General features: G+C 58.2%; 1 protein-coding gene across 7 annotated transcripts in view; it reads left to right on the top strand.

The window, feature by feature from the left end:
- LOC144721471 (C-terminal-binding protein 1-like) overlaps positions 1-22,612 on the top strand; it is a 48,659-nt gene that overhangs the window by 4,402 nt on the left and 21,645 nt on the right. The window contains exons 2-3 of one of the 7 annotated variants that reach the window (XR_013585915.1): positions 4,966-5,047; positions 5,736-5,876. Coding sequence is in view for 5 of the 7 variants with exons in the window: in XM_078599099.1 (XP_078455225.1) it covers positions 5,872-5,920 (49 nt within the window). In the remaining 2 variants the exon portion in view is untranslated. Of the gene's footprint in view, positions 1-1,234; positions 1,453-4,962; positions 5,048-5,735; positions 5,921-19,988; positions 20,399-22,612 lie in introns of those variants that run through there. The other 6 variants (XR_013585914.1, XM_078599100.1, XM_078599102.1 and 3 more) reach the window with 6 other exon arrangements.

Below are 22,612 nucleotides of genomic sequence, written 5' to 3'. Positions count from 1 at the left end.
TGCTGTGGAAGACGTGGGTCGTAGGGGGCGCCTTTCACCACTGCCCCCCCCCCCGGCCACAATCTATGCTCAGCGAGTCCCTCCTGAGGCCTCAACTCTCCCGAGGCCTCAACCTCTCCTTCCTCCTGGCTCTCCCTTAGAGCTCATGCTACCGTTTTACTCTCCCTCTACTCTTCTCCTCATCCCTCCACTCCCAATCTCTTCCCTCTCAGCTCCTGCCACGGCAGATGGTATCTGCCAAACTGCAGCTGCTTGCTGCGGTATCCGGGGCGTCGAGGTCTCTCTCCGCTTCCACATTTCCGTCGTGCCGAGCTGTTGCGTCTCCTGCCCGCGTGCCTGCAGCAGGGAGAGCGGGGACCGCGGCGCTCATGGCGGAGACGTTGGGTGGCGAATTAAGACCCCGTCCAATTATCTTCAGCGTGCAGACAATGGACCCGCACGTATTTATAGCCGAAAAGTGCGGCCCCGCGCCTGCCCTCGCTGCACGTGAGCCCTTGTGAGATTGGCCGAGCATTGAGAGAAACACGGGACGAGAAGCAGCCCGGACTTGGCTCGCACCTCGCCATCGGGTGTCCCATCCCTCACCCGCTCTGACAGCTGTGGGGCTGTGTCCCTCCGGCTGTCACGGACGTCGGTGGGGGGGGCCCTACCACCTGCAGAAACGAGAGGCCACGGCGCGGCACTCGAAGAAAGCGCTTTAGCTGAAGGCGGGGAGGGGGCAGTAGCAGAGGCATGGGGCCCAGTGGGGGCCGTTACACCACGGTGCCACCACGGTGCCACCACGGTGCCAGGGTGGAGCCCCCTTCCAGAAATGTCACGGTGACACCCGCGAGCTCCTGTGGTCATGTAGGTGTTGGTGGGAGCTTTGGAGGCCAGGTCCGTGCTGTTTACTTTCTCCGGCTGTATTGTTTGTTTAATGGGCCGGAAAGCAGAATGACAAAGCTGATTATCAGAGCTGGCGAGCGGGAGCGGAGCGGAGGAGATGGAGAGAAGAGATTGAGCGAGCGGGGGTCAACGACAAGTGCCGTCTTTGTGTCTCGCCGCGACACCCAGGGGCCCGCGCCCGCAGGGCCCTGGGTGGGGGGGTACCCCCAACACCACCCCAACACCACCCCACTTCTAGCGAGGGGACCCTCCCCCAGATTTCTCTCGGATTCCCCCCTTCGCCCGCCGATCTCCCCCTCGTGCACCTCCCCCCCCGCCCCCCCTCCCTCCCCTCCCTCCCTCGCGCTCCGCCGCGCTCACAAAGAAGCGGCAGAAAGCAGCAGCGGCGGCCGCGGCGCCGTGCACGACGCAGCCGCTCTTCCTCCTCTCTCACCGCGCTCTGCCACCATCTATCTTCTCCCCTCCTCTCTCGCTCGCGCGCGGCCCACCACCACCAACACCACCACCAACCACCCCCCCTGCCCCCGCTCTCCGCCCCGCGCTCCCTGCTGCTCCTCCTCCGTGTAGGTAAACACGGCCGGGCGGCGTGGGTTTTGTAATCGGGGCCCGCTCCGTTTAAACAATGCAGCAGCAGCCGCCGCCGTCGTCGTCTTGTTGTTGTGATCCGCGCTGTAATTGCTGCTGCTGCCGCTGCTGCTGGCACGCGGATCTCTCTCTAGGTAGGAGATGCGTGCGAGTGATCGTGTGGGGGGCCGGGTGTGGGGGTGGTGGTGCTGGGGGGGCTGAGCGATGGCGCAGCGGTGAGCGCGGTGAGCGCGCTGAGCTACGAACCCGGCGACCCGAGTTTGATTCCCGCTCACGGCCACCAACACCGGAGACGAATAGCGTCTCCTTTCTCGACCGACTCGGCCTCGTTACGAGGACCCGATGCGATGGTTGTAATGCAGTAGTACATCGCCGCTTGGGAGACAAAGGCGGCCGGGCGTGGTTCTGGCCACCCCACCGCCACCACCGTGTGTGTAGCTGTACCGGCCTTACTAGACGCTGCTCGCCCACAGCACTTACCCCCAACAGTGTTGACAGGTTACACGACGGGGGGGGGCATCATCTTTGTATCCGCGTGTACCGAGGGGAGCGGTGGCGCAGCGGTTCGCGCGGCTGCGCTCCTGCGAATCGTGGCCACGAGTTCGATCAGGGTCGCGGCTAACATCAGTGACGGTTGATACCTGAGCCGGTACTGGGCCTCTCCTGGCCCGACTCAGCCTTAAATGAGTAGTACTGTACCTGCTGGTAAGGTGGTTAAATATCAGAACCGGGGAGACAAAGGCAGCTTTAATAGGTGCTCGCTAACAGCAACTTTCCAATAGTCTGCGAAGGTGAAAAGGGGGGCAAATAACGGTTCGTGGGGTGTGTGTCATTGTGTGAACGCGTGTCTGGCTGTGTGAGATTGCACATCTATGTGTGTCCCTGTAATTATTGTCATTATGTGATACTGTGTATTGATGTGTTTTGTATTTGGCAATGTGTACGCAAATTGTGATTTTGCTATGTGATGTGCAATACAATTGTTAGAGGCAACCCAAGTTCGTTTCCGGTGCACGGCCAATACCAGTGACGATTATCTGAACCGGTCGTGGGCCTCCCCTAGGTCGAATCGGCCTCATGAGTACCTAGTGCGGTGTGTAAACATTGTTACTGGGGAGACAAAGGCGGTCGGGCGTGGTGCTGACCACCCACCCCCTCGTGAACCGCGCCGGCCTTCGTAGGTGCTACTCCCTAACAGCACTTGCCCCATGTGTCTAGTAAGGCTATACGGGGGAAGTTTGTCTTCTGTGTGTGAGTTCATGAGTTGGTGTTGTGGTATACATCTGCCAGTCAGCCCAGTCAACGGATGGCACCTGGGTCTGTCCTTTGACCTCCTGTCAGCGAACCTTCAACACTTCACGTGGCCTCCGAGTGCACCTGGCCTGGCACGAGGGCCGTTGTGACGTCACCGCTACTTAGTGGTTGTTGTATTGAGCGGTGTGTGTGGATTCTGAGTGGTTGTGTGTGGATTCTGAGTGTGGTTGTGTGTTCAGGTGTGAGTAGCGCTTAGTGCACTGCCTATGAACCCGGCAACCCGAGTTCGATTCCCGATCACAGCCAACACCAGTGACGATTAGCTGAACCATTCCTGGGCCTCCCTAGGTCGACTCAGCCTCAAAACATTACCTGGTTCGGTGTGTAAATATTGCCATTAGGGAGACAAAGGCGGCCGGGCGCGTCCCGTGCCGGCCGGCCTTATGTGCTCGCTAACAGCACTTGCCCCAACAGTTTGTTAAGGCTACACGGGGAATCCTTGTAGGAGGGGGGTGCGGGGTCATGCGAGTGGGTTTTTGTTGTTTTTGCGAAAGGGAAATCTGCGAGTAACTTCTGGTGGTGCGTGTGGTCGTAATAGTCAGTGGCTTGGCAGTGCGTGTGAGATAGTGCTCGTGGTAGTGCTGGTAATTGGGTAGTGCGTGTGGTAGTGCGTGTGGTAGTGCTGGTGGCTTGGTAGTGCGTGTGGTAGTGCGTGTGGTAGTTAGTGTGGTAGTGGTAGTGGCTTGGTAGTGCGTGTGGTAGTGCTGGTGGCTTGGTAGTGCGTGTGGTAGTGCGTGTGGTAGTGCTAGTGGCTTGGTAATGCGACTGGTTTGGTAGTGCGTGTGGTAGTGCTAGTGCATGTGGTAGTGGTAGTGGCTTGATGGTGCTGGTGGTGCGTGTGGTAGTGCGTGTGGTAGTGCTGGTGGCTTGGTAGTGCGTGTGGCAGTGCTGGTGGCTTGGTGGTGCGTGTGGTAGTGCGTGGGGTGGTGCGTGTGGTAGTGCGTGGGGTGGTGGTAGTGGCTTGGTAGTGCGTGTGGTAGTACTGGTGGCTTGGTAGTGCGTGTGGTAGTGCGTGTGGTGGTGCGTGTGGTAGTGGCTTGGTGGTGCGTGTAGTAGTGCGTGTGGTAGTGCGTGTGGTAGTACTTGTGGTAGTGGTAGTGGCTTGGTGGTGCGTGTGGTAGTGCGTGTGGTAGTGCGTGTGGTAGTGCGTGTGGTGGTGCGTGTGGTAGTGCTGGTGGCTTGCTGGTGGCCTGGTAGTGCGTGTGGTAGTGCAGGTGGCCTGGTAGTGCGTGTGGTAGTGCGTGTGGTAGTGGTAGTGGCTTGGTGGTGCGTATGGTAGTGCGTGTGGTAGTACTGGTGGCTTGGTGGTGCGTGTGGTAGTGCGTGTGGTAGTGGTAGTGGCTTGGTGGTGCGTGTGGTAGTGCGTGGGGTAGTGCTGGTGGCTTGGTAGTGCGTGTGGTAGTGGTAGTGGCTTGGTGGTGCGTGTGGTGGTGCATGTGGTAGTGCGTGTGGTAGTGCTGGTGGCTTGGTGGTGCGTGTGGTAGTGCGTGTGGTAGTGCTGGTGGCTTGGTGGTGCGTGTGGTAGTGCGTGTGGTAGTGCTGGTGGCTTGGTGGTGCGTGTGGTAGTGCGTGTGGTAGTGCGTGTGGTAGTGCTGGTGGCTTGGTGGTGCGTGTGGTAGTGCGTGTGGTAGTGCTGGTGGTAGTGCTGGTGGCTTGGTGGTGCGTGTGGTAGTGCGTGTGGTAGTGCTGGTGGCTTGGTGGTGCGTGTGGTAGTGCTGGTGGCCTGGTAGTGCGTGTGGTAGTGCGTGTGGTAGTGCTGGTGGCTTGGTAGTGCGTGTGGTAGTGCGTGTGGTAGTGCTGGTGGCTTGGTAGTGCGTGTGGTAGTGCTGGTGGCTTGGTGGTGCGTGTGGTAGTGCTGGTGGTAGTGCTGGTGGCTTGATAGTGCTGATGGCTTGGTAGTGCGTGTGGTAGTGCTGGTGGCTTGGTGGTGCGTGTGGTAGTGCGTGTGGTAGTGCTGGTGGCCTGGTAGTGCGTGTGGTAGTGCGTGTGGTAGTGCTGGTGGCTTGGTAGTGCGTGTGGTAGTGCTGGTGGCTTGGTAGTGCGTGTGGTAGTGCGTGTGGTAGTGCTGGTGACTTGGTGGTGCGTGTGGTAGTGCGTGTGGTAAAGCTGGTGGCTTGGTAGTGCGTGTGGTAAAGCTGGTGGCCTGGTGTTTGGGTATTGATGCTGTATGTCAAACAGCAGATGGTGCTGCTGCAGCTGGGGCTGCCGTGAGACCTCGCTGCTCCCCCTGCCTCCCCGTGCTGCCCCCTGCTGCACCTGCGAGGTGGTGTGCCTGAGCTGCACTTCACTACCTTCTGTATACAGTACAGTGTTCTATAATGCTGCGTGTTTTTGTAACACGAATTGGATATAACGCAATGAATGTATCAGGGAACGCATTTTTTATAACGTGGATGCGAACTGGATATAACGCGACTGAGAGAACGGAACTACGTCGCGTGAGGAGGAATTAGCGGTTATGCGGCTGCCTTGGCATTGCATCACGCAAGGCGGGATGCTGCTGGATCCTTCTAGATGCTACCCATGCGCATCGGTCTTTGTTCAGCCTGCATACGCAACTCACGCGTTATCGCAGACTGTGCTTTACATATTATAACGCAACTTTCTCATAATGCGGTGTTCTTCAGAAACACAACTACTGCGTTACGTGAGAACAGACTGTATACATACACTAACAATACTTATAGACTGCATTTACAAAACGGTTAGCGCCCGCCTCGTGCGGTGCGCACCAATGCCGTTCACGCCCCATCTCCGGTGACACTAAAGCCCAACACCTGCAGTGGTGAAATTCCACATTTCCATGACAGGGGCCAGTCTGTCCGTATGAGAGCCACCTTAGTGGTTGAACGTGTGCGTGTTGTGTTGAATATGGGCTGGTGCCAGGCTGGCTGTGTGAGGCTAGGTGGCGCTGGCCTAGCTGGTGAGTCATTCTCGTGTTCTCTGTGCAGGATTTTGCGACGCTTTGGACGTGGGTTGTCTCGGCCCGCCATCACTGTGAGGAGCACGGATTCGGCGACCCCTGCTGACCCCTAGTGATACCTGGTGACCCCTGGTGACCCCCGTGCCTGGCCTCACCCGGCCTTCATGGACAAACATAAAGTGAAGCGCCAGCGTCTCGACAGAATCTGTGAAGGTGACCGCACTCCCTCCACACGCGCGTCCGTGTGTCCGTCCCACGTGTGAAATGTTACATTAAATCTGTGGCACGGGATGTGTTGCGTGTGAGATGGTGGGGATGTCTGTAGCGTCTAGGATGGGACGTGCGGGGTGGTGATGGGGTGTGTGAGGTGTGTAGGTTGTGATGTACGGGTTGGTGATGGGGGTGTGTGGTGTGTAGAATGCGATGTATGGGGCGGTGATGGGGAGTGTATAGCGTGTAGGATGGGATGTGCAGGGTGGTGATGGGGTTTGTGTGGCATCTAGGATGGGACGTGCGGGGTGGTGGTGTGTGTGTAATGTATAGGATGGGACATGCGGGGTGATGATGGGGTGTGTGTAGGATGGGAAATGCGGGGTTTGATGGGGTCTGTGTAAGGCCGGAACAATTACAATTTCAGAAAGGTCCCGGTTTCTCAGAGCTTTTGTAAAATTCAGGATTTAGTTCCAGTTTGAAAATATTTAGCTTTTAAATTTTCTGACTTTGTGCATGACTTGGGCAAGGGGACCGCGTGTGTGGAATGGGGTCTCGGAGGCGCTGCGAGACCACGTTGAAACCGCACTCGCCAGCACGTAGCACTGTGTTCATCCTGATGCGGGACAGCTGCTGGAGCCGTGCGGCGCAGACATGGGACACGGCAGATTCACCCGTGTTCCACAGTTGCGTTCGTGATGGACACAGGCAGCTCATGTGGTCTCACACCCAGGACTTAATTTCTCAAGAAATGTTGGGTTGCTGGTAGGCTGAAGTAGCCGGGTACAAAAATATTTTTAAGATTTCTGACTCGGACCCGGCTGAAATGAAACCCCATCTGTTCGATAAAATGTTCCACCTGCCTGGTTGACCGCACCTGTCTATCCTGATGAGATGCGGAATGTTGAGAGTTTGTTTGTATTGGACCATTATTGCTGAAATTATGTACTCTCAGAAGAACGTTTGGCTGATGGTATGTGTAAAACATGTCCTGTTAATTTTCATTATGTGGAGGACGTGTAATGTTTTCCTGTTTTGGTGGTTAACACATTTGGCTGTCCAGTGCCCCATCGCGTGTTTGGTGGCTTTCTCCTTGACAGGGCAGCCCCCCTTAATTTGCGGAGCGAGGGTAATGTACCCCAGGCAGATGAATGCCCGTGGGACTCGTGTTTTTCCCTTGTGAGGCGGCGATGGGGGGGGGCATTTCGATAACTACACTAATTTGCGTTTAGATTTAGCCGCGGTCCCGCGAGCTGGCCAGTAATCCTCAACCGCCCCAGGTGTGGCGTCGCACGGCCGGATTGGGGTTGCACTTGGACCTCGCGGCGTGAGAGGTTTAGACTCGGCGCTTGCGTAACGTCCTCCTGTGTGGTCACCCCTCCGCGCCGCCATCCTCGCCGAGACGCGCTTGGTTGGCGAGGGTTGCCGACGATTCGGCGCACGCGGTGAGTGGGCCGTCTCGAGGGAGAGCGGGTAAAAGGGGGTAGCCGAGAGGTGGTGGAAGGGTCCTGGGAGCTGACAAAGTATCCTCCAAGGACCGTGTGCGTGCAACACACACGCGCGTTGCACACATACGTGCACAGGATGGAACCCGTGGAACGAGCAAACGTGTTTTTTGGCGCCGTAATCCCTGTGCAATAAATAGCAGAGCTCTAATCCGGATCGCGGGGACAGTGGATTGCTGCTAACCACTGCACCAAGCTTTTGCGTACCCGCGGTGAGAGGGTGGGGGGTGCCGGGGGTGGGGGGGCTAGTTGGGGAAGGGGGGGTTACTCTGGATGCACTTTCCAGATCAAATGCAACGGCTGCGGTGATTGGGATCTGTTGCTTTTCCCCGTGAAGGAGCCGATCCTGAATGCACACTTCCGATTAGCACGGTTGGCTACGTACTGTGCGAAAGAAGTTCAACATTCATGCATATGCAGTGTTTGTTAACTCAGGAAAGTCTCACTGTTTCAACACTCCTCCATGTGGATCTGTTAAGCACTGTTTCTGAGGGGCGATGTTGCTGTGTCTGTCCCAACCGGGTAATACGAGGGTTACCCTTAAAACTGGGACCCCTGAGACTTCTCCTCGGGCATGCTGTGTGTGAGTGGCCCATCCATTTGTCCGGCTCTGCTCTCATTTCCCGAGACCGCTTGGGGTCCTGCCGCTGCGCTTAGCGGCCTTGCAAAGTCTTAGAGCCTCTCCCGGGGCGATTCCCCTGCGTCCCAGGGCTCCTAAGACTTTCTATCAGACGCCAAAATTTAACATTTCAATACCTAAAAGAGAGAGCGTGAATTCCCTGCTAGTTAACATGCGTGGGCGTCGCAGCGCTTGGTGAAAATGAAGCTGCCACTGGTGAAATAGTGTTTAAGGCCTAACGAGATGCAGCAGCTGTATTTTACCCATGCTGCCTCATTAACTGAAGCGCCGTTTCAACACATTAATTCGGAAGGAACTTTTTTTTACTTGTAAAATGGCAAGCGGCACAAATCCAGACTCTTTCCACGAGTCATTTGGGAATCAAAACGGCAAGCGTTATGGATCTGGATTCGGTTATTGTTGGCATTTCGTGTGGATCCGGATGAGTAGAACGTGTAAATTAGAGCTCCATATTTAATGCGGATCGGATTTCACTGTTGATTTAGGATTGTGCAGGGATCGGGAGGAAGGTTTCTCAATCAGGTGGTGTGGCATAAAGACCCGGTGTGGATTGTTGTGTTGGTGACTTTTGGGATTCGATGACAATTGTAACTTTTGGGATTCGATGACAATTGTAACTTTATGTGGATAGGGTGCGGTGCGCAGTGTGGATCGGCTCGGATGACCAATCCACACTGAGAGGTGGCTCTCATACGACCTGCCGATGCCACACGGGAGTTTTATGTCCACCTCGTTAATAATGAATTATTGTTATTAAAAAGGGTCTCGTTACCGTCGAGCAAGTAGTAGTAAGTGCGCTTGGAGAGGCGACATGAAAGGAAGGCCGCGGTTATCACATTTCATTTCACAAGAGGCAATCATCGCTATTCCCCTAAAAATTGCTTTCAAGTCGTTCATTTGAAATTTGAAATTCTCTGTGTCACCACTATGCTCAGCATGTGAAGCCATGGTACAGTGGGATTCGGATTAAACCGTCTCGCTCGCCAAGGATTTGCCTGCGCCGCAGCTGGGTAAGCAGATTGGACGCACGCGGTCGCCCGCGTCGAGCGCCAGTAATCGGCATTGCGTCGTAAACGGCGCCGCCGCTAAACGTTGCGTCGGTGGTGACGAGCTCTTTTGGAGTTCGCCGGAGCGAGCGACGCCCCCCAGGTGCGGCCGGCCCCCCAGTAACGAGATGCGCGCCGCACGTTACCTGAAGCCGCGTGCTCGCACGGGGGAGGGGGGAGGGTCGCGAAGGGGGAGGTCTTGCTGCGCTGGGCTTTAATTTTTCATTGCTGGATTAGAGTGACGTTGAACGGGATTTGGATTTCGCTGATGCTGATGGACCTAAGCCTGTCAGGTGACCTGCTGTCGCTGGGCCGCTCTGCTTTGCTAAACGGAAGTACGAGTGATCCTCTCGTGTGCTGCTTCTGCCTAGCGGTCTGCCCGGCTGCTGATCCTGGCTGTGTGGTTTCCTGCCGATCTTGGCTGCGGCGTTCGCGTCCTTTATCTTGTTCGTGCACTGCACCGGCGCTGCTGTGTTTTGGTGTCGGGCTGTCGCCGATCGTATTTAATTGGAAACCACCTGCTGCAGAGAGTGCAACTGTGGATTTTTTTCCGCTTCCCATCGTCGGTAATCTCTGCCGTCCCCCGACGTGAGCGTCGGTTCTGTCCCGGTGGTCCCCGGCGGCCGTGGCGTGGAAAGTCGCTAAACTCTGCTCCTCCGATGAGACCGTCATCTGAGAAGGCGCTTTAATAATTTAACGGTTCATCCTACGAGCGTGGGGCGACGCAAGTGGTGTTGTGTGCGCTCGTTTTTTTCACCGCCAAAGGGAGGACGCATGAGATAATCGGGTGTGATTACACGCCAGGCACCGTGCGAGCAGTGTGGCCCTTAAAGGCAACGGAGACACAGAGCGAGCGTTCGACTGCTCACCCGCGTGAGCGATTTGCCGAGCAACGACGCAGAGTGGAGCCGGCGCTGCTCCCAAGTGACAAGCTTCTCCCTCTTCGCCACCGCCACCAGCGACTGCAAGCCCAGCACCGCTACTGCTAGTGTGCCAATGTTATAAACGTTTGCTGTTAATTTCAGTCTGTTACTAGTGAAAGCATTGTCATTGAAAGCCATTTAATATAACCCTTCGAGGCTGTGGTTGCAGTAATCTTTAAGTGGAAACCGGTGTCCTTTAAATATAAACAACACTGCAAGACGCAGAGCGAGCCGGCATCCGTGCAGCCACTCTTGATCACGAAGACAGCCGGCACAGGTGAACTACAGCTGCCACAGGTGAGCTTCGGCAACCTCCAGGTCTGGGGTGGCACCACAGCACTACTTCCTGCACTGTTTGGTTGAGTATCAAGTCGAAGTCAGGAGATGTCGATTCCCGTGGCTCAGCGGCAATACCTCGGCCGGTCCCAGAGCTGGGACGCGCTGGGCCTGGCGGAGGAGCGCTGGGACGCGGAGCCCATGTTCGACGACCCCCGGCGGAGGGGCCGCCGTAACTCCATCACCTACGGCTATGAGGCACTACGCTACCAGGGCGAGCCGCCAAGGGAAGTGGCTCGGCCGCCAATGCAGCAGCAGCAACAGCAGCAGCAGCATCAGCAGCAGGCGATCGCCGCATACTCCACCCAACTTCAGCATCAGCCACCCGGCCACCAGAGCTCGGTGAGGCCGAGGGGAGGGCCCTTCATTGACCCGCGTTACGTCGCCGACAGTGCATACGTGGACGGGCGACAGAACATCCCGGGAGAGGCCGTTTACCACGGTGATCGACAGTACGCGAGCAGCGGTCAGCCAGACCCCCGCTTCGCCGGCGACGTCGGTCAGTACCAGTCCAATCGGCCAGGCGCACACTCTTACCCGGGCGATGGCAACAATGCCTACCATGGCAATACCAGGGTTAGTGCCCCGGCACCGGCAGATGTTCGGCAGTACCCGGGAAATGGCTATCGTGACGGCATGCAGGGCCCGCAGTACCCCGAGGCCATGCGCAGGAGTGTGGGGCCACAGGACGCATACTTCCAGTCTGGGTCGGACGACGCAGCGAGAGAGATGGCGGGCCACGTGTCAAGGAGGGACGCAGCACAGGGTCGGAGGCCCCAGGAGGGCACGCCGGGCAATCTGGCCCTCACGGCCACGATGGGCCCGAGAAGCCCCCGCTATGCGGACCTGACTCCGTCGGAGGCCGAGAAGATGGCATCGCGTGCAAGGGACCTCTCGCCATCCCGCTATGCTACAGACCACCCGTCTCATGGGGCAATGCTCGGCCCCTCTGACCATCCCCTGCGTCACCCCCATCGGAGTCTGGGAGGGGAGCAGGCCGAGCCAGTGCTGCTCTCGTCCAACCACCACGGGCGTGCGGACCCGACGATGGCGGCGGCTGCGCAACGTGGCTACGGTGATTACGCTGTGGAGCAGCACCGCACCGCCGAGCCGGCCGCTCTGCACGCTCGCCAGCCAGGCACGACCTCCGGCCAGCCCAACATGGGGCTCAACCCCACGGCTGCGGGAAACCCCTCGAGGATGGACATGAGAGCCATGGCTCTCCACCAACAAAACCTGGAGGCCAGGGCCGCAACAGCGCTTCACAATGCTGCGTACGAGCAGGAGCTGGCGTCCGCCTTCCCGGGCGAGCGGGCGATGCTGTCCTCTGTGTTGAACACCGGCATGGTGGCCGACGCGGTCCCTGCTACTCCCCGAGGTCACGTGGAGCCGGACTACCGCGTCTCCCCAAAGTATTCTGCGGATGCGGCGCGGGAGCTGGTGCTGACGCTGCGTTCGGAGGGTGTGTCAGAGGAGACGGTGGAGGCGCTTGTGCGACGCGGGTTCGTGTCGGTGCCACTCCTCTCCACCATGGAGGAACTCGACCTCCGTGATGTGGCACCCAACCTGGGCCAGGCCCGAGCCCTGTCTCGCCTCGTGCGCCGCCTGCGCGTGGAGCAGGAGTCGATGCGCCCCCGGGCGAGGTCTGCGAGTTTCCCATCCCGCGCCGACTTCGAGAGGAGCGGCCTCGGGGGGCCGGGGTTCGCCGGGGCCCAGCTGAACGTAAACACGCAGATGGGCGGTGCACCATCGCAGGTCCTGAACCAGCCGCCTGGGAATCCCAACGCGGGCCTCGTCAACCCGGGCATGGCAGCGGCAACGCCAACCGCGTCGTTGTTGAACACCATGAACACTCAGCAAGCGCAGTACAATCAGATGCAGCACCACTACCAGCAACAGCAGTACCAGCAGCAGCTTATTCTTGCGGCAGGGCTGCCGCAAGGCTTGGCCCGCCGCCCCTCCAGCGCCCCGTCGCAGCAGCTGCTCGAGACTCCCACGTACACGTGGCCGGCAGAGCAGGCCCCGCCTCACCCAACGACGCCTGCCTCTCTCACGTCGCTGCGTACGGTGGTGCCGGGCCAGCGCCGCTCGGCCTACACCACCACCTACACGCTGCCCATGGAGCTGATGAAGCGCGAGCGTGGTGCCCCGGTGCAACAGGGTGTGCAGGGCGGCTCCCCCTCCAGTGGTGCTGTTCCCATCAGCAACCCCAGCGCCCACGAAGGATACTCAACTGTGTGGCACCAACGGAGGGATGGGGGAGCTGCCGGGGACCTGGCAGGGTCCGGAGGGGGTCAAGGCCAGGGCATGGGCGTCTCCATGTCTCCACGGCTCAGCCGCAGGACTGGGCCCCCTATAATCGTCCGCACGCTCACTCCTGAGACAAGTAAACGCCCCGCGTCTCCCCCCCCCCACCGTCACCCCGAGTTGTGTGTTGCTATCTCCCAAGTGATGAGGCCTCCTTGGTGTCACCCTCTTGTGCCCCGTCAAGCACCTGGATTTCCTACAGGTCCTTGTGTGTATTATTTGAGCGGTCTGCTCCGGGCAGTGTGATTGATTAGATTTGCTTTTTTCATGTTCGATTATCTGAATTACAGCTTATGTTTTTTTTTCTTAAGGGTGACAGTGGTTTCATGTCGCAAAGTTGTTACATGTCAAGCGTGAGGCCTGCGTGGCACATTGGAGGAGCGACACCTTTGAAGTATTTAAGAGCGGTGAGGCTTTTGGAGCCCATTAGAGTGTGCTGAGCTTTATCGAGTCCTTCGAGAAGCTGATGCCTATGGTGTCCCGATGAAAGCAGTGAGGTGGGTGAGTTTAACATGTCGGCTTTCACGACCAATATCCATAATACAGTTTTTTTGTCTTAGATCGCCTAAATATAATTGTCGTTAAACCCGCCACCACCCGACCTGGATTTGGTCTCCAACACACCGGTGTGCTGCTGTACTTGTAATGAATTGGCATGTTCTGTTTACGTGACAAACCTTACTAATTGGCTGTCACCTAAAACACCTATATTGCGAGTGAGGTGCGTGCATGTGTTAATCGAGGTTAACGAAGCCCACAAGATCATCGAGAGTGGTGAGCTTGGAGGTCCTGAGGGTTTGTTGGGCCAGAAAGCTGCATTGCCTTGGACCCATAGGGTCAAGCGTGGTGGGTTTTTCTTGGATTTTGCCGTGAAGGCTCTGACTCACAAGACCAGTTGTTGATTTCCTGTGTGGACAGCTGAACAGGCATTTACATTTTTAGAACGAAATACAAAAAAAATTTGGGGAAAAATGAGCACGCATTATGAAACCGGACCTTGTTCCGCTGATGCCTGTAATTATATGAGGAGGTATTTAACGAGCTTGATGAAAGGGATCTTTAGGGCCAACTTCCATGCTGGAGCTTTCTGCCGTCAATTACGACTCAAATGAGAGAAAAGCGGCTTGCATCCTGATGAACTGGATGTAATATTTTTTTTTATAAAAGTAAAGAAAATTCAGCTAAATTGTTAATGTTATTGTGAATGACAATATAATTTTGTAGCCTCATTGTCTCACGCACACACCACGGCCCCTTACATAATTCATGAGGTGGCCGTGGGAGGCTTCAGCTCCCGAGGCAGCAACTGAGATCGAGGCTTCGCCAAGCTCCTGCCATCTCGTGCCGCCCATGCTCGCGTTGAGAACCTAAAGCGTCCGTCACTTGTCTGTGGTTACGGTCTACCGTAGCACAATTCCTTTCGGTAATCTTTTTAACGTGGTTGCTGAGGCGCAGGCCCAAAAACGTGAAGCGGCCTGCCACAAACAGCACTCTGAAATTTAGAATAGGTGAGCATTGATACGTGTATTGAATCAAGTTTGGTGAAAATTATCATTGGAGGGATTTCCAAAGTGGAGCAGTGTGAGGGATGAAGCAGAAAGATAAGTGTTGTGACCTGCGGTGGTGGTGAAACAGTGTGCGTGAGTGAATAGGTGAGTTAGTAGGTGGGTGGGTGAGTGCTATTTTGACCTGCAAGTTATGGTGGTTGAGTGGGTGAATAAGTGACTGGGTGTTTTGTTGTGACCTGCAGTGTGGTGATTAAACACAGTATCGCTGAGCTCTTGCGCGTTTGTGTATGGGATAGCAGCTGTATTCTTCTTTGTGCTTTTCTTTTTTCAACAAACTGTATTTCTGCCTTTGCTCAAATTAGTTGAGTGCTACTTGTTAGAGGATATGAGAGGTCACTTTGATTCCTTATTTGAATGTCCCACGCAAGTCCAGTGGTCGGGTAACTATAGTCATTAAGGAAATGTTCCATTAGTTTCTCATCAAACTCTGTGTTAAAGGGAATTCCCCCAAAATATATTTTAAGCACCCGTCCACGTAATTTCATATTATTATTCAAATAAGTCCATCGCACTGTCGGTGGAAAATGTTAACATCCCTTGTTTACACCTATGAGGCAGCCCCGTCACTGCCGGTACATGTCAATGGGGGGCGGTGACGCGTTCGCTTGCTGCAAACTTCTTGTAGTTCCAACCCAGCAGGACGCCCTGGTTAAGACTGCGGGTGCATTCTGGCTGTTAAAATCCGCTGACGTCATTCGTAAGGACGTTGGCCATTGTGTTCCCCCTGGCATAGAGCAAATTTGACAACAGCAAAAAATGACTCAATTGTAACTCCCTCACTCACATTCCTCGCAGCACCCTTGGGTTTCCCTTCACTTGTCCTCGAATCCTCCGCTACGCTGGGCCCTCTCTCCAGTTCCCACTGCTCCCCCCCCCCCCTTCAGCATCCCTCCCCCCTCGGCTCCCCCCCCCCCCCTTAGCTCCCCCATCTCCCCCCCCCCCTCGGCTTCCCCCCCCCTCGGCTCCCCCATCTCCCCCCCCCCATCTCCCCCCCCCCCTCGGCTCCCCCCCCCCCCCCCTCGGCTCCCCCCCCCCCTCGGCTCCCCCCCCCCTCGGCTCCCCCCCCCCCTCGGCTCCCCCCCCCCCGGCTCCCCCCCTCGGCCCTCCCCCCTCGGCTTCCCCCCCCCCCATCGGCGCCCCCCCCCATCGGCTCCCCCCCCTCGGCTCCCCCCCCTCGTCCCCCTCCCCATCGGCGCCCCCCCCTCGGCTCCCCCCCCCCCCATCGGCGCCCCCCCCCCCATCGGCGCCCCCCCCCCTCGGCTCCCCCCCCCCCTCGGCTCCCCCCCCTCGCCCCCCCCCCCCTCGGCTCCCCCCCCCTCGGCTCCGCCCCCCCTCGGCTCCCCCCCCCCCCTCGGCACCCCCCCCCCTCGGCTCCCCCCCCCCTCGGCTCCCCCCCCGGCTCCCCCCTCGGCTCCCCCCCCCCGGCTCCCCCCCTCGGCTCCCCCCCCCCTCGGCTCCCCCCCCCTCGGCCCCCCCCCCTCGGCCCCCCCCCCCTCGGCCCCCCCCTCGGCTCCCCCCCCCCCTCGGCACCCCCCCCCCCTCGGCACCCCCCCCCCCTCGGCACCCCCCCCCCCTCGGCCCCCCCCCCCTCGGCTCCCCCCCCCTCGGCTCCCCCCCCCTCGGCCCCCCCCTCGGCTCCCCCCCCCTCGGCTCCCCCCCCCCCCCTCGGCACCCCCCCCCCTCGGCTCCCCCCCCTCGGCTCCCCCCCTCGGGCCCCCCCCCCCTCGGCTCCCCCCCCCCCCTCGGCTCCCCCCCCCCCTCGGCTCCCCCCCCCCCCCCCTCGGCACCCCCCCCCCTCGGCACCCCCCCCCTCGGCACCCCCCCCTCGGCACCCCCCCCCCCTCGGCACCCCCCCCCCCTCGGCACCCCCCCCCCTCGGCACCCCCCCCCCCTCGGCACCCCCCCCCCTCGGCACCCCCCCCCCTCGGCACCCCCCCCCCCTCGGCACCCCCCCCCCCCTCGGCACCCCCCCCCCCTCGGCACCCCCCCCCCCCGCCTGCACGATTCTCTCCCCCTGCGCGTGCACCTCGCGCCTCTCCGCAGCCATTGTGCAGTAATGACAAAATGGCGGAGCGGGGTGGAGGTGGGGGGGGGTCCCCGCGCCGCCTCCTCTCCCCTCCTCGTCTCCCCTCCACCCGCTCAGTAGCGCGGATAATGGAGGAGGAGGATGAGCAGGGGGGGGGATGTCGGCCCAGCTGCTCTGTAATCGCCGGGTTCGCGCACAAGGGCGGCCCGTGCCCGCCGTCGTGAGGCTGCTCCGGGGCTTCACTCCGCCCGCGCCGAACATTTCTGAAATTGCTGCTGCCCAGAGGCGGCCGCTGTCTAACAGAAGGGCGGGGGGTAGAGTACAGGCCGTGGTGTCTCTCTCTCCCAGCTTCCCCAACCTACACACACGTGGATCCGTGTGTACACGTGCGTGTAGCGTTTGGGTCCCCGCAGCAGCGTGCAAGGTTTAACATTGCTTCGTGTTTAAGGACACAAGCGGTGTCCCCTCTATAAACGGCAGGGAGCCCCATCAACCCCCAGGTTTTTTTGGCGGAATTGACTCAAAATCGTGAGTGCCACAGCAGCTGTAGAGCAGCTGTTGATTCATGTTGTGACTCACATTTCCCCCCAATGACGCCAATGATTGTTGTGTATCGGAGTTTTGCGTTGAACCAGGACCCATAATCTCAAGAGCCCTAGGGTCCTTGCCTATAAACACCAGGCGGGTCGCCTGCAGCATTTGTTCAAGCAATGTTGACTGCCGATGAGACGTTGGCACAACCGGTCCACAGCTTGTGTTGAACCAATGCTGCAGACAAATGCACCCACGAAGGCCGTGCAGTTGATGGGATGTGTAGTACAGTACTTGTTTATGTAGAGGGATAGATATGGGAAGGAGGCGGAATTTCTGGGTATTTATTTTGGGCCTAAGCCAGCGGATTGTTACTGAGTCTTTCGCAGTCTGCAACCCCTAATTCTGTCTTTGGGCCGGCTCTAGGGTGGGGCTATAGATGTGTCGGTACAATCTTGATTTGAAGCTTTCGTGACTGCAGGAATCCATACTCTTTGGTTCTTTCGGTAAAGTCACGTAGGTAGAAAATTAATAGATCACTGATGACGGTTGCTTGTGTTGCGGTCGAAACGTCGTGATCTATTAATTTTCTATCTGCGTGACTTTACCGAAAGAGTCTTGGTACAATATTTATCAAATGGATTATTGCAGGGGTCATGCATCAGGGTTTAGAGTGATTTGCCCAGGGGGTCTGTCTGGGTGACCTCGTTACGGGATCCCAACTGTGGTGTTGGTGGTGGATTTCGTTTCCTCACAGCACCGGCACACGGAGGCAAAGGTGGCAGGAAACTTTAACAATCTCGCAGTCGTGTGCAAGGGGCTGGCTGTATTCACGGGCAGAGTGGTGCTGTTGTTGCTTTTATTTATGTTGCGAGTGTTTTTGTTATTGCTACTAATGTGGTTTATGCGGCTGATATTACTGTTGCTGCTGGCACCAGTTTCAGCGGGTGTTGGTGGTTTCTCTGGTATGTGCTGTTGTTACTGATCTTGTCGCTGGCGTTATTTATCTCAATTCGGTGTTGTCGGTGTTATTAGTGGAGTGTGAGGCTGATGCTACTGTTGTTTATGTTACCCGCGTCGCACGTTGCCGTGGGCAGGGGAGCACCAGTTGTTGACGCTGGTGTGTAGGGTTGGTGTTCGTGGAGGTGGTGGGGGCGAAGGGGTTTGGGGCGCAGCGGAATTAAACATTAATGGCCTCAGAGCTACTGCTGTTGCCCCGGGGCAATGGAGCCAGCCGAGTGTCAGTGTGACACCTAGGGCCATGAAACCTGTTTATGATCCGCCCTTCTTGCGTTTTCACCCACACTTTCACGTGTTCATTCGTGAAGCATGTTTTTTTTTCTCTTGTTATTGGCATTACACGTGTTGTTTATTTTAGCGCAACACTGGGACGTTTCGTATTTATTTAACCGGCCAACGGGGGAACTTGGGAGATGATGAGGGTTAGGTTCTGGGTGGAGAGGCTTAAACACCTGGGCATTATCGATGCGTATCTCCCCATGAGTCTGTGCTCCCCATGGAGGCAGTGAAGGTGATGGTAGGCGTTAATGTGGTGGGGGTAGATGAGATAAGTGGTAGAGGTGGTGGATGTAATAATGCTGGTGGTAGCAGAGGGAGTCTTGGGGGCAAGAAAACTCACCCCACTCCCAGAACCTGTTCCCCAGGATTCCTCCCCAAGCAGCACCCGGACAACATTGGATTCCTCCACAGTACGGTGTTGCGCTGCACATGACCTCTTCACGACAGACGCAGAAATAACTGTCATTTGCCATCTTGCCACGCTAGCAGCCGGCTCTGTTTAAATAATTAAAATATAGAAATGAAAAATAACAATTTGAACCAAAAAACCTCCTTGTGCCGGCAGTGAAACAAGCGGTGGCAGTGTGGGCCAGGCGGTAGGGCGCGTTCGGACGTGCCGCTGGTTTAAGTCATGACAATCCGTGCATTATGCTCGCGGGCGCCTGGGGCGGGCGGTGCTGCGTGCCTTCACTCGCCGGCGCGGGTTTGGAGCAGGTGTTGTTGCACAGCCCCCCTATGGCCCCACGGTCCCATGACTCCCATTACTACATTGGTCCAGCGGCTTCATGCCATGGCTCCGCGAGACCATTGTCCCCCGATTCATAGGCGCCGTGAACCTAAAGCCATGGCTTCATGGCCCCAAGATTCCATGTATTCATGTATGCAAGGCCCAATAGTGCCATGGCCCTGTAAAGGTGCTCAGAGCCTCCGAGATGGAATTGATGGCTACATTATGGGCCATCCTGTACTCTCCCCAGTCGTCCTGTGCGCCACTTCTCTATTCCCTGCATTTTTTTCTATTTATTGTAATTTCCACGCCTTTTTGGCCAGGTCCTCGGAATATAAACTTCTTGGAAATCGCCGCAGGCAGCTGAGAGAAACGGGCTCAGGTTTGAGTTGGCACTGGCGTTCGGTGTGGTTTCAGGCCACGGTTCTCCCTGGGTCTCAACATAAACCCCTTTGTTTTACAGCCTCTGCCACCCCACTGCCTGCACGTGGTGCGCCATCGCCCCACCATGGTACCAAATGGTGCCCCTCTGCATCCTGGTGGTGTCCCCATTTGTATTGGTCCTTGTGGGCCACAGAGATGTTCGTAGCAGCAGCTTACCCGACACTGGGGTCGGTTGACGCGTCTGGTGCGTCTCGGAGGAATTCGAGGGCTAGCAAGTGCACCGGCGCGTAGCCCCCTGGCGTGTGGATGGATTTGGTCATTTCACAGAGAAGGCCCCCTTGAGTTTCCTATCTTCATCAAGTGACCTGGTTTCCATGACGCAGCTCCTCCTCTTCCCAGTGCCACCGCCGCCTTCCTTCCCTCCCTCCTCCCCCTTGAGCGGAGCCGCTGACGTCAAATAATATCGTTCCGCCCCATCCGCGCGTCTCAACCAATCGCCGCTCGCCTCCTTTAGGCTCCGCCCCGTTCCGCATGCGTTTTCATCTCTGGTGGCCCCACCCCCCTTAACCCGCACCACCGGACTGGGCACACGTGACTCTGCCCCCCGCCCGCCTCCTCACGTGACCACGCCCCCGAGTTCGCCTCGCCCCGCCTCGTAACGCGTCCGGATTGGTTACGGGCAGCGACGTCTGGCCCCGCCCTCCCTCCCCCGCCTGGCCCCGCCCATACCCCGCCTAGCCCCGCCCCTCCCCCCGCCTGGCCCGCCCCTCCCCCCGCCTGCCTTTCCTCCATGCTCTGGGCTGGGTTGGCCTAGGCCGTCGCTGCCGCCGCCGCTCGTCGCCTTTGTCTGCGCCGCTCCGCGTCCCCGACAGCGCCGTGCGCGCACTCGGGATTCGTTTTCTTCGGAGGGAGCCGTGGGCGATGTCTTCTCTTCTTCGCCGCGCGGCGAGGGAGTAGCGCCACGCCGCAAGACAACCTCGAGCGAGCGCCGCAGCCTTCGTAGCCCCCGGCCGCCGCCGCCGTCTCCCCCGTCGGAGGGAGGCGCGAGGAGGAGACGCGGGAGATTGATTATTGCGGCAGCGCCGCCGGGCTCGGGCGGCGCGGGGTTCGCGGGGAAGGGAGATAGCGGGAGCGCCGCCACGGGACATGGGCAGCCCGCACATTCCGGGCCGAGGCGCCTTCTCGGCAGGTAGGCGATCTCCGCACCCCCCGGGGCTCCTGCACGACATCGCCGCCGCCTCTCGGCCGCTATCCCCCCCCCTCCCCCCATGGCTCCTGCTCTCCCGCGCTCTCTTATCTCGTTCCTCCACGGCTCCCTTGTCCCGTCTCCTTCCCGCCTTCCTGCTGTCTCCCTGCCGTCTCCCACTCCAATCTCGGCTCCTCGCCTCGTTCGCCCGTGCTCCCCTATTCCTTTATTTAGCCACGAAGGCGCGGAGGCACTGATGCGAGTTGCGTTCCGCCCGCGCCGCAAGGCAGCCATGCTCCGACGTGGATTGCGCGTTTATTTAAATTCTCATCCGACACTGCGGCGGCGGCGGCGGCACTGTCGGCACACAGTGACCTGCCTCTTGCGAATCGTGCCACGGCACCGTTAACGGCCGTAGCAGACCAGACGGTGGTGGGGGGGTGTTGTTGTGTGTGGGGATGAGGAGGACGAGGGGGGGGGGACGTGAACGCGCGGTCGCTATGGGTGCAGGAGGAGCGGGGGGACCGGGATGGGGACTCCACGCAGAGCGGGGGTCACCGTGGTTACCGGTCACGACCCCCCCCCGCCTCGCCGCAAAGGGACCGTGGGGAGGTCACGCACACACGAGGAGGTGCTGCTGCTGCTGTGAGATTCTCAAATGTTTCTGCGAGGTGCTGAGATTCATGTTGGGTGCGGAGAGATTCCTCCGTGAGATGCTGAGAGAGATTCATGGCAGGCTACTGAGAGATGTAGTGACATTCCTGTGAAATACTGTCGGATGCTGTGAGATCCCTGAAGGAATATGCGACCCGTGTCTCCTCACCCCTCTTCTGTCGGATATGCACACCAGGGCCGTGTCCCAGACTCCCACACTCGTATGGAGCCGTGTAATTAGTGTAGAGATGCACTGTACTTTAAAATCACCGGTGCTCCTCCTCCGCAGTCTCGTGGCTCCATGGGCAGTGCCGCTAATGTCGCACTTTGTGTTTGCGAAGCTTCGGACTCGTGTTGGTGGACACGCGACCTCTGTGTCGTCAACAAAACGCGAGCTGAGTGTTTTGTTTTTGTGTCGTCCTAAGTGGGTGGAGGCTTTGGCGCCAATAATAGAGGCGAATGCGGTCTGAGGTTCCTCTTGTTCTGTACAGTGCAAGTGTACAGTGGCGTTGTGCCTTTTTGTTGCTGTGAATCTTGATTTACACACTCGTCCTTAAGCGCCCCGTTACACAAGCTTTGGATGTTCGTGATAAATACGTGGGGGGGGGGGGGCTTGTGTGACCAGGAGCTGGGCCCCCCCTTATTGGCTATACACCTCTCAGCGTCCTCCCCCATTGACAGTGAACCTCGCATCGGCTTCTCCACCCTTGATCTCTGCCCCCCCCCCCCTACTCAGTACCGCCACTCTCATCTCCATTGAAGATCTCGACGTTCTCCAGGCGCGATCTCTAACTCAACATGTTCACGTTGTATTTAAGAGCGCGACATCCCGCTCTTGTGACCGCTGCTCATTATCTCTCCAATCCGTCTTCATTCAAATTATCGTTCTACACCTGCAAGCCCCTCTTCCGCTTACACACCACGTTCACATGGTTCTCCGATCAAAATCCAACTCGTGGTCCCTGCCGTGTGCCGCGTGACACCCTGGGGGTGGCTGCATTCCCACTTGAACCTCGGGTCCTTGTGCCTCGCCGTGCATCGTGGCGCGCCAGTGGAACTGCGTGGCCCAGGGCAAGCTGGGGGGGGGGGAGGTGAAGGGGGATGAGGGGGAGGAACGGGGAAGTGGGGGGCTGTGCAGGAAGCGGTTTTGCTGCCAGCTCTGTAACGGAGCCCCTCTCCAGGGATCGGCTCAGAGCCGCGCTTATTAGAGCGGCGGCGGCGGCGGCTCCATGTTCGCTTTACTCTGGAAGCTCTGCCCCACTTTTCTCCTCCTAGCCTGCTTTGTGCGTCATAAAATGGAGTATTAGCATACTGTCGTGCTGCGTGTGCGAGAATGAACTACTCCGTCAATATTGAGCTCTGCAAAAATAAATCAGCGTCACGTTTTGAGTTTTCTCATACTCTTCAAACTTTACTTCGTATTTATTGTTATCATTAAGCAGCAGGGAGCTAGAGTGAGGCCCACGAAAGGGGAGATGGAATTGAGGCCTACACAAATAGGCTGCAGTTATGTGGGGCATTGGGCAGTCTTTCATCCAGTCGTGAACTGAGATTGGCCGAGAC

Source organism: Lampetra planeri, chromosome 12, assembly GCF_965212315.1.
Source record: "Lampetra planeri chromosome 12, kcLamPlan1.2.h2, whole genome shotgun sequence".
Taxonomy (NCBI): Eukaryota; Metazoa; Chordata; class Hyperoartia; order Petromyzontiformes; family Petromyzontidae; genus Lampetra; species Lampetra planeri.
Note: the sequence above shows the minus strand (reverse complement) of the source record. Positions and strands in the feature narration are given on the sequence as shown.